The sequence below is a fragment of the Typopeltis vanoorti genome, chromosome 18 (genome assembly GCF_054136105.1).
Source record: "Typopeltis vanoorti isolate ZY-2024b chromosome 18, IOZ_Tvanoo_1.0, whole genome shotgun sequence".
Classification (NCBI taxonomy): Eukaryota; Metazoa; Arthropoda; class Arachnida; order Uropygi; family Thelyphonidae; genus Typopeltis; species Typopeltis vanoorti.
The window spans coordinates 746,360-760,513 of record NC_143566.1 but is presented as its reverse complement, the minus strand read 5'-3'; the positions used below and the strand labels follow the sequence as shown (position 1 = coordinate 760,513).

At 38.0% G+C, this 14,154-nt stretch overlaps 1 protein-coding gene across 3 annotated transcripts in view; it reads right to left on the bottom strand.

Moving 5' to 3' along the window:
- The window catches only part of LOC150096456 (pleckstrin homology domain-containing family G member 5-like), a 322,023-nt gene that overhangs the window by 40,814 nt on the left and 267,055 nt on the right, over positions 1-14,154 (bottom strand). For all 3 annotated transcript variants that reach the window (XM_090408400.1, XM_090408402.1, XM_090408401.1), the window contains one exon: positions 13,270-13,557. In XM_090408400.1, coding sequence (XP_090264526.1) covers positions 13,270-13,557 — 288 coding nt within the window. The remainder of the gene's footprint in view (positions 1-13,269; positions 13,558-14,154) is intronic.

Genomic DNA, 14,154 nt, shown 5'->3' with positions numbered 1-14,154 from the left:
CAGGACATAAGTCGATACATTAAATCAACAGAGTTATAGGGGCTAGGGACTTACCATAATAAGTATGCTGTCATTTAAATTTCTAAATCTTATAAAACTAATGTGCGTTACTGCCACCACAAAGCAGGAGAATAATCACCCAAATCTTCCTCTTCAATCACATCTTCATTACTTTTCCTATTAGAAGGACCAGGCTATGGCTCTTCTGGTGTAACCTTTGTTTTTTTAATGAAAATGTCCAATGTGCTTTGCTTATTCCTCTTCTTCTTTTCATCATAAAATTGTTTATAACAAGCAAACGCATCATGTACTTTCCTTTCTACTAATAAGTAGCGTTCAACATTGGGGTCCATGTCTTCAGCCATTTTGAGAACATCGCTAACTGCAGAGAAAATTTCTGCAAGACCCTTCACTGTGAATTGTTTAATTACCTCTTCTTGTTTCTCTTTCTTCCTCTTCTGCAACATGCTGTTCTTCCAGTTCGATGAATTCTTTGTTGGTCAATTTTTCAGGAGCACTTTCTACGAGTAGAACTATATCGTCATCATTCACTTAGAGATTCAGATTGTTTGCTAGGCCCACTATTTCTTCACTCAATTTATAAAGGTCTTCATTTTTTCAAAACTTCTAAAATCGTGCACAAACTTTATTGTCTTTTTCCATATGCCACTCATACATTGAAAGGTCACTTCATCCCAAGCCACAGCAATATTTTTAATAGCATGATAAATATTGAATGCTTTCCAGAATTGCATGAGAGTCTCATCATTTCCTTCATCAGCAGAAATGGCTTGTGAAAAAGTTCTCCATAGATAATAAACCTTAAACACTACTAGAACCCCCTGATCCATTGGTTGGATCAATGAAGAAGTGTTTGGATGGAGAAACATGACCTCGATCTTGCAGTGAAGATTGGTGATCTTCACCCCAAGATCATGGATGACCTGGAGCATTATCTAGACTTATAAAATTTTTAATTCTACATTTTCTTTCACACAATATCTTTCAATTTCATTCGCATAACAGTTGATTAAGGCATCCTCTAGCAATTTTTGAATCATCCACGACTTCTTATTGCTCCGATAATGAACTGGAAGAGTATGCTTCCTAATGTTTTAAAAGGCTTGTGGATTCTCGCTGTGCCATATCACAAATGGTTTCAGTTTATATCCAGCCAAATTACCCCATAACAGAATTGTAATATGGTCTTTAAGAGCTTCTTTGAAACCAGGCATAGATTTTAGCTTTTTGTGGATGAATGTCTGCTCAAGCATTTTTTTCCAAAACAAGGAGGTCTCATCCATATTACCGTATTTTCTGGTGTATAAGACGCACCCAAGAAATTTAATACAATTTTCTGGAAAAAACCTAAACTTTAAAGTATGATTAAAAAAAAAAAAAAATGGATAAAATAATAGGTAATTTTTAATAGTAAACTGACCTTTCAGAAACCTGCAAAACCCTTATCACTGTCATCTGACTCTTCTCTATCATCATTAATTTTTTATAATATAGAAATAATTTTGTCTTCATATTCTTTTGGCATTTTTTGACTGATTTTTGTTTTTTTAAGCATATAAAGTTCACTGCATTTCATGAAACGGTAACACCATGATGCACCACCTTTAAAATCTTCAATGTTACGCTCACAGGCTACTTTGACTGCATGTGTACGAATCATTTTTGTTGAAATGGCAATGCCATTTTGCCGATTTTCTTGCACCCATTTCAAAACTTCGGTCTCTAGTTCTGGCCACTTCGCAATTTTTCCACATTCCATATGCTTTTCTTTACGCAAATTGTACAAAATCTCCTTCTGACCACACCAAGTTCTTAGCCAATGATGCGCTAGAAGTCACATGAAGGTCACGCATCAATTTGATTGCACCATTAACTGCCTACAAAGATCTTGGAACATAAAAGGGAGTGCGTATGACTTTGAAAAGAGGAAACAATCTTTACCTTATATAAGACACACCCCATTTTTAAGATGAATTTTCAAGGTAAAAAAGTGCGTCTTATACACCGGAAAATACGGTAAATATTTTTCCTCTGTAATAATTTTATCCAATTTCTCCACAAACTCCTTGGCAGCCTCATCGGCACTTGCAGATTCACCATACATTTTCACATTATGCGGCGCAAAACGCTGCTTGAATCTCATGAACCAACCGGAAGAAGTGTTGGGCTTGTAGTCGTAATCGGGACCTGCTTCCTCCTTGAACATGAAGAGACTTAGTGGCTTAGCAGTTATGGTCCTAGTGCTAAGGAGTATGTGCTTTTGGTTCAGGTCTTCTATCCATGATACAAGTAGCTTTTCCATATCACCAATAGGACCTTGTCGTTGCTTCGTCACTATCGTCGATTTAATGGAAGCAGATCCTTTTCACAGTCTCTACGAATTTATCCTTATTTTACAAAATGGTTGTCACTGTAGAATGAGACCATTCGAAGTCATAAGCGATCACACTGAGGGGCTTACAAGCTTCCTGTTGCTTTATAATTTGCAACTTTGTTTCAAGATCAATGGCTCCCCTCTTTTTCTGTGATTCTTCACTGGTTTTTTGATTAGGCATGTAGTGGGCCATGTTGTACAAAATGTCGCGAAATATTTAACGATAAATACACATATAACTATTTCTCAAACTAACAGAGGAACTGTTAAAAATATGTGCCATTTGCCTACTACCGAGGAAGGTTGCCGCTGAATGCTTTGTTGCCACTTAAATTGTTGCTAACTAGAAACATTTTTACTTTATGTTCAGTTGAGTCTTGTTCGAAAATACAGTCTAAAATGTTATTTATTCCCTTGGGATTACGGATTATGGGATCACGGACGTAAATTGAGGGATGAGTGTATGCAATATTCTTGGCCTTTGCAAAGGCATTTGATAGATTACTACATGAAAAGTTGGTGTATCAACTGCAGAATATGGGCTTGGATAAAAACTAATTAGAGTGAGTAAAGATCGATTTTCTGAACATTACTAGCAAGTTGTGTATGATGAAGCAGTCTCAAAAAAAAAAAAAAAAAGGAAAGACCAGTGTCATGCCTCAGGGTTCTATTCTTGGGACTCCTACTGTTTAACTTATTTGTCAATGATATTTCATTTGGATTGACCTGAGATATTCAAACAGTTGCTGATGATGCATGGTTAGATAGAATATTAGAAATATTGCTGACATTAATTCTCTTCTATAGGAAGATTTGAATAGACTTTTTTTTTTGCTTGGACAAATGAAGTGAAGTGGATAAGATTCGGGATCTTGGGAAAATGGGAGGCAGTGAAGTAAATTTCCGAGGGTACATTGCAATGTTGTGAAGACTGCATATCCGGTTGTCCAGTTCTCTGTGACATGAAAACACTATAGATTATCTAGAGATGAATGACCAAAGTGATATCAGGACTATGGGGTGCTGGTTATGCAGAGAAGTTGAGGGAATGTAAATTGCAGAATTTTGTGGGTAGGATGAAAAGAGGTGATATGATAGAGACCTTCAAGTTAGTTAAGGGATTTCATCAGATTAATATAAAAAGGATTAGAACAAAAAGGGGAAGGTAAGATGAGAAGAATGAGAGGCCATCCCTGGAAGTTGTGTGTAGATGTCTGAAAAAGTGTGTGAAGTAAATTTCTTACATGGAGAATGGTTGACGAGAGGAATACATCGTGAATGCTGGAGTGTAAATGATTTCAAGGTTAAGAGGAGTGGGTGTAAGGCCTACAAGGCTTCAATGGAGGCCCTGCAGTAATAATAAGAATAACTTAGACATGTTGGTATGCTGCATAGCAAGTTTCAATTTTTAAGCAGTTATTGGTTTAAGGCTAATGGGTAAATTTTCTCACAAGTATAATTCTGTTGTTGTTCAACAGACATAACAAATTGAAATTGTGATTTTATACACTGCTGTTCCAAAACAGAAGGATGAACACTATTTCTGAAGATCACAACTGCAAATTCAGACGGATCAGCTTGTGGCAATTTGTATAACTGACAATTTCAAATAGAAAGCAGGTACATATTCAAATTTTCGAATTGTGTGCAAAGAGGTCAAGTAGAAGCTTTTTTCATGAAGGAATGAAGATGCAAACTTGGATGTCTTGTAATGTCTCAAAGACAACATCTAGATGATTTCACACTGGGAAGAATTATTGGAAAGCTTGAAGTAGGGAACAGATTTATTGATATTGTCATAGAGTTTGGAATCTCACATAACGTTGTATTCAGGCTCTGAGCAGCATTTCAAACCAATGAATTTGCTAAGAAGTAGCCCTTGTTCTACAATGGAGCTTTGAAGACAGATTTTTGGTTATAACAGCAAAACGTAATTGGCACATCACAGCAGGTCAGCTTGCAAGTCGGCTGTATTCAAACACAGGTATGCAGATATCTCAACAAACTGTGGCATGACATGTGCAAAAAGCAGGCCTATACCAGAATATCCATAGTCTGAGTCCCTTTATTCACAGCTCAATGTAGAGCACATTTTCAGTGGTGCTGTATCCATAAAAACTGACATGCCACCAATGGGCTAATGTACTCTTTACAGAAGTCTTTCCTCCAATTCTAGACGACACTTGATATGGCATGAAAGTGGTATTGCTTACCACTGCGAGAATGTTCTCAAAAGGGATAGATATGGCAGTGCTGGGGTCATGGAGTGGGGAAGCATTATGCTTAACGGACGCACCAAGCTATAAATGCTGGAAAAAGGAACGATGACTAGTGAACAATATTGTTCCGTGCTGCTGTAGGTGAAGAATTTTTTTTTATGGATGACAATGCTCCATATTGTACAAGAGCAGTGGAGATACTTCTGGAGAGCAAGGATATGAATCAAATTGAGTGACCAGAATGCTCCTCAGATCTCAACCCGATAGAGCATGTTTGGGACACAACAGGAAGATATATTGCTGCTCAAAATTCTCCTCAATAAAACAAACAAGGCCTTATCCTTGCTCTGAAGGAGCAGACTAGTTTGTCTCAAGAACTCCTGAATCACTTGGTGCTAAGCAGGGGTGAATTCTCCATGCTTGCTGTGCAAGCTCATTAATTGAGAAAGAAGTAATATTTATTTGTTAATAAATGCATGCATTTATAAGCATTCCATTTAGGCTTTTATTTTTTTGTAGATAGAAGAGGTCTTAAGCTTGCACTGCAATAATTGAGCTTTGCGTTGTGTATCAAAGGTTGATGCTTGCTTGTCTAGTCAAAGCTACCTTGGCCTGCTCGGTTGTAGGAGCTTCCAGGTCCTTGCAGTAGCACTGTGATTTCATGCGTGCACATAGCCATTTCACATCATCTCACTCTGTTGTTTAAACACAGGCCATAGGCAGTCAACGTAGCTCTAGGCAGTGAGCATCAGCCAGCCTTTACGAGTGTGCATGTTGCTTTAGAAAATTAAGTTACAACCATCATTTTATGACGATGTTATTGACCAGTTCATAAAGAAGAAGTGCAGAGTAGAATTTGTATTCAAGTAGCTAAATTGAAAAAGATTGAATATCATTTGTAAAATAAATGTTGTATTTGTATGATTAAATGTACATACATTTCTAAATATATAGTTTTAATTGGTCAGTATTATTCTGCTAATCAGACTTCAATCACACCTCTCACTCCCTGAATGATAACAAGAGCAAGCGTGAATTTCAAGACCAGCATTCACCCCTGGCACTAAGCATGGCAGAATGTTCTGAGAGCAAGCTGTATTGCAGTTTCAGGATGACATATTCCATACTGAAATGTCTCTGCACATAGTTTTCTGTACGCACTGTACGTTAATTCCTTAATTACGTCCTCAGAAATTTGTTACTTTCGCCAAAAATGCATTGCAATTTAATTTGTATGAAATTTATAACACATTTGTTGTGTAACATGATTTATTAATGGGCTGGCAATAAATTTATGTCCATATTTTGCTGTAGTGATGAAAATATTTTCATATACAGGTAAAAATGCACAGTTACACCCCGAGTCACGTAAATAATGCATTCTGTAAACCTTTATGTAACTCGAATTTTATGCAATTCTAATTTGTAAATTACATATATACAATAAAATGTTGAATGGCTACTCATACACTATCTTATATTAATTTTTTTGCCATTAATCAGATATTTTCAATTTTTGGGGCGATTAAAAAAAAATTGAATTATCAAAAAAATTTATGAATTGTACTTGAATAATATACATACTGTAAATATCAAAGTATGATCCAGTGAGGCAACAATTCCTCCATCTCTGATATCAGGCCCAGCCTCTTCTTGGTAATAATTGTGCATTTCAATGCTACCGCATCTTTCATGCCTTAAACAATGCAAACTTTATCGGTCACTACTGCATTCATTGTCAAAATAGGTTGATTTATTTTCTGAGCTATTGTTGATAGAATTTTCTGCCTTCATAGATACGAATTATTTTCAACTTTTCTTTTATGCAGACCTTTGTTTTGCATTTGCATTCCATTTTAAGAGAAAAAAAACAACAACAACAAAAGTAGCAGTGAAAACAAGTGACTAAACTAACCCCGCGAGGCATCTACTACTGTACTGCAATAAGGCTCAAAGCTGCACACGTGCTCATACGTTAGTAGTTTATTAGGCAACTGTGAATTTAAGTAAGTCGCATATTACGTAACTCTGGGTGTAACTATATTTCCATCCTTAGCTTTTGAACACCGTGTATGGCACACGTATTTCTCCTTTGCTATAGATAGACCATTTTGGTGTTAAAATGATTCATACTGATAACTGATGGGGTTTCATGAAATTTGTTATTTAGAGTTATTATTAAAATTTGCCATTCCAAACAGTCCATTTTAATAGCAAAATGCTATTAAAATGGACTCCACCTATATCTTGGTCTTCATCTAGGTCGTTTTCCTGCCAACCTGGCAGAGAGCACTTGTTTTGCTAATCTTTCCTCGCCCATTCTGTTTAAGTGACCATACCACCTGAGATTAGTATGATCACTTAAACATACTGTTAAAGCATTCCTGGATGCTGACAATGTTAAGTTCTTTTCTAATAACCTCTTTTTTAATATGATATTGCCATTGATGCCATCTGTTCACGCCTCTAATCTTTCTCAGGACTCTCATATCTGCGGTCTCTAGTCTTTGGTCAAGTGTTTTACTTCTGACCCAGCTCTCAGATCCATAAGTTAAAATTGGTTTGAACACTGTCCTGTATATAGCTAATTTAGTGTTCCGACTAATTTCTCTCTTATTCCATATGAATTTATTCAATTGACTTCCTACCATACCAGCTTTGTGGATTCTGTTGTCTATTTCCATATTTAATTTACCATCTTCACTAAAAATTGTGCCTAAGTAGCTGAAATGTTTTACTTCTTCCACAGGTTTTCCGTTAACAAAGCAGTTGACATTTTCAACATTTCTACCTATTTTCATTGTCTTTGTATTTTTATTGCTGACCTTCATACCATATCTATTACAACAGTTATTCAATTTGGTCAGGGAATCTTGCAAACTTCTAGCTGATTTATTTAGAAGTATAACATCGTTCGCATAAAGCAAAGAGCTGACATTAACATCTCCAATTTTGATATCATGCTTAATACCACTTTCCTTCATAATGTGATCTATACAGATAATGAATAACAGAGGGGATAATGTACATCCTTGTCTGACACCAGATTTAACATTAAATCACCTTCCTGTACTTCCTTCAATTCTAACTGCTGACTTACACCTCAAATAAAGACTAAGTATCGTTTGATATAATGCCCCATTGACACCATATAACTTTAGCGTATTGAATAGCTTCTCTCTTGGCACCTTGTCATATGCCTTTTCCAGATCGACAAAATTTTAATAAAGATCTTTGTTATATTCCCATGCTTTCTTAACTATTTGTGTTAAGAAAGGTGAAGATCTGATCTTGACAGCCTCTATTCGGCCTGAATCCACCTGTTCTTCACCAAGCTTTTCTTCCACAATTCTCATCAATCGTTTGTCAAGTATACTTGCATAGATCTTGCCAGGAACACTCTATAGAGAAATACCTCTATAATTCTCACATTCAGTTTTATTTCTCTTTTTATATATGGGTACTATTAGAGCTTTACTCCAAACATCGGGAATTCATCCCTCTGTCCAGGACTTCTGAACTGTAAGACTTTTATAGCACCATACTTCAGCATTTCTGGTTGAACATCATCTACTCCTGTTGCCTTTCCACATTTCAAGCCTCTGATGGGTTTATCGACTTCAAGTATGGATATGTATTCCTGACTGTATGCCTGTTGAGTGTTTTTTTACCACTGTGCTATCATTGCTTGTTTCATTTAGCAATTTTTCAAAATAATTACTCCATACTTCAAGGATATCTTTTTCTACCGTTTTCATGTCACCTTTATCATCTCTAACTCCTTTTACAGCACCACTCTTTCCTCCATTTCTAAGTTTCTTCAACAACCTCCAGAATATCTTACCACCTTGTTGATATTTATTTTCTATATTACTATTATTACGGGCAACTCCAGGGAGTCATTATACTCATCGAGGGAGGCCCCAAATCATATTCATCACAACTATTCGACATTCATGTCCGCGCGGTTAGCATAGTGGCTTTGCGCTTCGCAACCATATGCCTGGGGAAGGAGTGTCCTAGGTTCGATTCCCGTCGGAGACGTGAGGAGCTGAAGGATCTTCCTCAGCCATAGCCAAGTTAGCCGGCCTTGGGCGCGGGCAGTAGGGTTTTTTCCGCCAGTTTATCTGGTGTTTTTCATCCCGCAAGCAGGCAAACCGGCCCCTTGAACACACAGGGATACAGCCAAGAATACCTTGAGGCATAGGAGTGACCATTCTATCCTCGTATTTCGGTTACGAAATCCAAGCATGCTTGGAAGGTTGTGGGCCTTAAAGGCCTGTTAAAGCCATTGGGATGGGATATTCGACATTCATACAGTATCTATCATACCTCGCCTTAAACTCATTCACTGTCACAGCATCCACCACAGACTCAAGGAGCGCATTCCACTCATTCACTACTCTAAAAGTAAAGAACCCAGCTCTAACACATTTACTAACCACACTTTTGCCCAGTTTCCATGGATGTCCCCTAGTCCTCCCACAACCAGCCCTGTTCTCAAAAATATCTTCTGAATTAATTTTATAGAAATCTTTCAGTAATTTGAATGTCTCAATCATATCTCCCATCCTCAGCCTATCAGCCAATTTTTGCAACCCACAAATCCTCAACCTGTTTTCATACGGTTCATTCCACAGACCTGCTATCATCTTGGTCACTCGCCTCTGGATCCTCTCCACCTCCTCCCCATCAAGAAGAAACCTAAGTGACCAAATCTGAGCACAGTAGTCGAGATGGGGGTCTTATCAAGGCTCGATACAGAGGAACAATAACCTGCTTGTCAACGTATTCTTCAGCAACCAAGTAATTTGTTGAGCTGATTTGGCCACTTTTGCAATGTGTCCCCTAAATTTCAATTCCTTATCCACCAACACTCCTAAATCTTGTGCCTCATCAATTTCCTGGAACACGGTTCCACCAATGCAGTAAACTGCTGCAAATCTTTTCACCCCAAAATGCATAACCTTACATTTTGCCACATTAAATTGACATCCATTCTCCTTAGCCCAGACCTCCAATCTATCCAAATCATCCTGCAAAATTTTGACGTCATCTGCATTCACTATTGCCCTACCCAACTTCGCATCATCCGCAAACAAATGAACTGTTAATCTCAGATCCTTTCCTATATCATTTATGAACAAATTAAACAGCAGTGGTCCAAGAACAGATCCTTGTGGCACACCACTAGTCACAGGCCGTCTTGTGGACTCTACTCCTGAGTAAACCACTCTCTGATATCTCTCCGTCAACCATCCTCCTAACCATCTCACCAACCCTATGTCCATTCCCATATGCTGCAATTTACTGATTAGAATTCCATGTAGTATCCTGTCAAAGGCCTTAGCAAGGTCCAGTAGAATCACTGTAAACCCATTACCCTTATCCAGTTCAGCCGTTACTGTGTTATAATACGTGAGCAAGTTACTGAGGCATGACCTACCCTTCACAAAACCATGCTGTCCCCGATACAGTATCCCATTTTCTTCTATCCAATCTTGTATTTTCCTCTTGACTATTTTCTCTAAAACCTTGATAATGATTCCTGTTATGCTGATTGGCTGGTAATTTTCAACAGCAGCCTTGGAACCACCTTTGTGCAGTGGAACTATTTTCCCCTCTTTCCACCCCCTTGGGACTGACCCAGTCCTGAGGCTCAAATTAAACAAAATGGTCAAGGGCACTGACAATTCTTTGGCCGCTTCACATACGACACGAGCTGGTATACCATCCAATCCCACAGATGTATTGACGTTGAGGTTCTGTAATAGACTAGTTACCTCTACTTCATTCATCACAATTCCAGTATAAGCTGTTGGTTCTTCCATTCCTGCTAAGTCACCACCTGGATGATACACTCTTGCAAAGTGCTCGCTCAGTAATTCCACAATATCGACTGATTCGGTTACCTCCCTACCCTCAGCATTTTTTAAGATCGTTCTACCATGAGCATTTTTTCTTTTACTTGCAACATATTGAAAAAACTGTTTGGGATTCTCTTTAGCCTGCGTGGCCAATTTCCTTTCGTAATCTTTTGCTTTTCTTACCACCCTTGTTACCATCTTGGCCTGAGCTTTATACTGTTCCTGCGCCTGATGGTCACCCTTCTCCTTAAATTCCCTCAACAATTGTTTCTTTTTTTGCAGCTCAAGTTTAATAGTGTTATTCATCCATTTAATCCCTACTTGATTTATTATTCGGACTCTTGGTATACAGTCAACCATTGCCTCCTGCAAACAGTTCTTAACCACCTCCCATGCACTATCAACATCCAGCCCTTGCAGTTTTACATGCCATGTCATTGAGCCAAGCACACACCTAAGCTTGTCATACTTACCAGCCCGGTAATTCCACATGTACCCTGTCTTAATTGTAAATTCGACTCCTTTAGCCACCTCCCAAGTCATGACCTTATGGTCACTCTCGCCAATTGGTGGCAACATGGTCATGTTCGTTACAGCCACATTCTCAGTTGCAATTACTAGGTCCAGCACTCTCTGCCCCCTGGTATTTTCCAATACATGTTGCCGTAGATAGTTGTCCCTTAATAACTGCATAAAATCCAATTCCTTTCTCCCATGTGCCCTCTCCTCTTTCCAGTCAATGTTACCATAATTGAAATCACCCATAATAATTACCCTCCTTCCACTCATTTCTTCTATTTGCTTATGCATACTATCCCCACCATCCACTCCATCACCCGGTCTATAGCAGCACCCAATTGTATAGTTGGTTCTGCTAGATTCTATCTCACACCAAACAGCCTCAAATGTGCTTTTTTCCCCATCCTGCAGTTCAACTTCTATACTCCTTGGCTGAAGCTCATCAGCTATCATCAATAACACTCATCCCCCCTTTTTATTCACCCTGTCACTCCTGAACACGCTATACCCGTCGCATTCAATCCCACTAGCTTTATCATCCTCTGTCAGCCATGTTTCACTAATACCGACAACCTGTGGCCTGGAAGTGCCAACCATGGCCAAAAACTCTTCCTTCTTGTTCCTAATACTCCTGGCATTAGTGTATATGAATTGCAGAAGCCCATTTGTCCCATCCCTACTTTGATGCCTTATACTAACTATCCCATTCTGATTTGTTGTCCGTCGTACTCGCTCGGGCATAATATACTCATTCATACACTTAACTGCCCCCCTAAAGTCTGCATATCTACCCCCCCCTCTTAATAAATCTAGTTTCCCTGAGTCTGTACATCCACTTCCACATCATTCATCAACACTCTTTCAAGTCTCCGTACACCAACTCCATTCAAATGTAACCCATCCATCTTATATAAGTCCTTTCGCCCATCGAACTCATTCCACACATCCACAAATTCCACACCACTCTCCATGCATAACCCACGCATAAAGTCATTGGCAATTATGGCCCTCCTTCTAAACAATTCGCTGTCATACCGTGGTAAGATACTCACCATCTAACTCTCTCACTCTTCTCTTTTGCTACCTCAAACAACTCCCTCACATCCTCTATCATTTCCATTTTGTCCTCTTTCAAATCATTCGTTCCTGCCATGATTATCATCTCTTTCACCCTCTGTTTTTGCAGTCGAATAGATTCGCTGACGTCCTTTATGTTTGCACCCGGCTGGTACAACTTCGTTAAACTCTCAATTATTACGCCTCTTAATAGCGAATCCCCATACAGCACTCGCTCTTTCATTTTATTGACGTTTACGAACATTCTATTATTTGCCATCACAGACTTCCGCCGGTTATTTGTCGGTACGTTCAACACACATTTTTCCATATGCTCCAGTTGTCTTTTAGCTCTGTGTATCGCACCATTCAAATGGGCAATTTCGCTACTCGCATTTATCTCACCATTTTCATTATCGATCAAATCATCCATTCTTTCTGTGTTTCTACCTTCATTTACACTTTCAGCGACGCTCTCACACCTATCTGGCACAACCACGCAATTCTCTAGCACACCGCCATTTTCTACATTCTTACTATCGTTAACGATATCGCTCTCGACACTCAAAACACGCTTGAAGTCCTCATTCTCTTTACACATATTAACTCCACTATCACTTTCTAACCAGACTCCCACCGCTCTTCGCAAGGCATACATCTCACAGACAGCACATTGCATAAATTCGTTTACATCAAAACTCTTAAACAAACATGGCGACTTGGCCGCCATTTTTTTCTTTATCGGTGCCATGTGTACGCTATCTTTTCTTAAAAATAATAATTAAAATAACAGAAAACACGCAAAAATTGCACAGACACAGCAAGAAACAAAAAGCAAACAATACTACTTAAAATTCTAGTAAAATATCTAATGTTAACACAAAATACTACTAATCTTTTCAGGAGCTCCCGACAAGCCGACGATCTAATCGGTGCGACACCAAGCGTGTCGCACTGATTAGATTATATACTTACTTACCAAATACGTCCCTTATATACTTACCAAAGTCCTCCCATGACTTTTGTTTAGCTAGTTTTACACAGTGTTTAGCTTTCTTACATTTGTCTCTGTATTCTCTAAGAGCACAAGCTGAATTATAACAAAATTTATATGCATATAAAATTAGATGTCATAATACAAGAATACTGTTAAAAAGTGTGAATTTTTATGATGGTCTACATTAATTTCCTCACTTGATTTAACTGTTATTACCTCTATTGATGGCGGAGACTGCAGAAATTTTTCTCGTTTTTCTGTTGCATCAGAAGTACAGCTAGGGACATTTAGTAATACTGGATTTGGTGAAGATATCCAAGTTGACCCATGAGGAACACGTTTTTTCCTATCTGACAAAGAATTAGACATCACTTTAAGATGACGATCCCCTGCCATATCCATACTAGCAGTTCGAAAGAGATCAGCAGTAGCATTTTCTGCAGGCAAACTACATTTCCTAAGATCTCCTAATTCAAAACTGACGGCTTTGTTATGGTGAGCAGTCTGAAAAATAATAGAATTATTTGTTTAAAAAATTAAATCAAATCGATAAAATGTTCCTGGAAATTTATGCTTCTGAGGACAGCTTTTTCCCTTCTTTTTTTTTTTTTTTGGGAGGGATCTTTCATAATGGTTGATGTTCAACTGGTAAAACAATTTGAAATTATGATTATGTATATACTAGGTGGCCCAAAATATACCTACCAAGTTTAAATCCAACTTTCTCTGTAATTAGCTGATATAATTAGAAAAAAAAACAAACACAAATGACTTTATGGCTATAATGTATTGGTAAAGTTTTTTTTCTAATTATACCAGCTAATTGAAGAGAAAGTTGGATTTAAACTTGGTAGGTACATTTTGGAAGACCCTGTGTGTGTGTGCGTGTGCATATATATCATTTCCTTCACTATAACTACATGATTTTTGTTGTAAAGAGGATTCATATGATGGAAGAAATGGGATGATTTTAAAAAAAAAAAAGGAAAGAAAGGAAAGGCGTACAGGCATATGTTTCTTTAAATTCAAGGTTTCTAATGCTACAGAATTAATACAGGCTAATTATTTACATTTAAAATATGTGATTGGTAATTTGTGGAG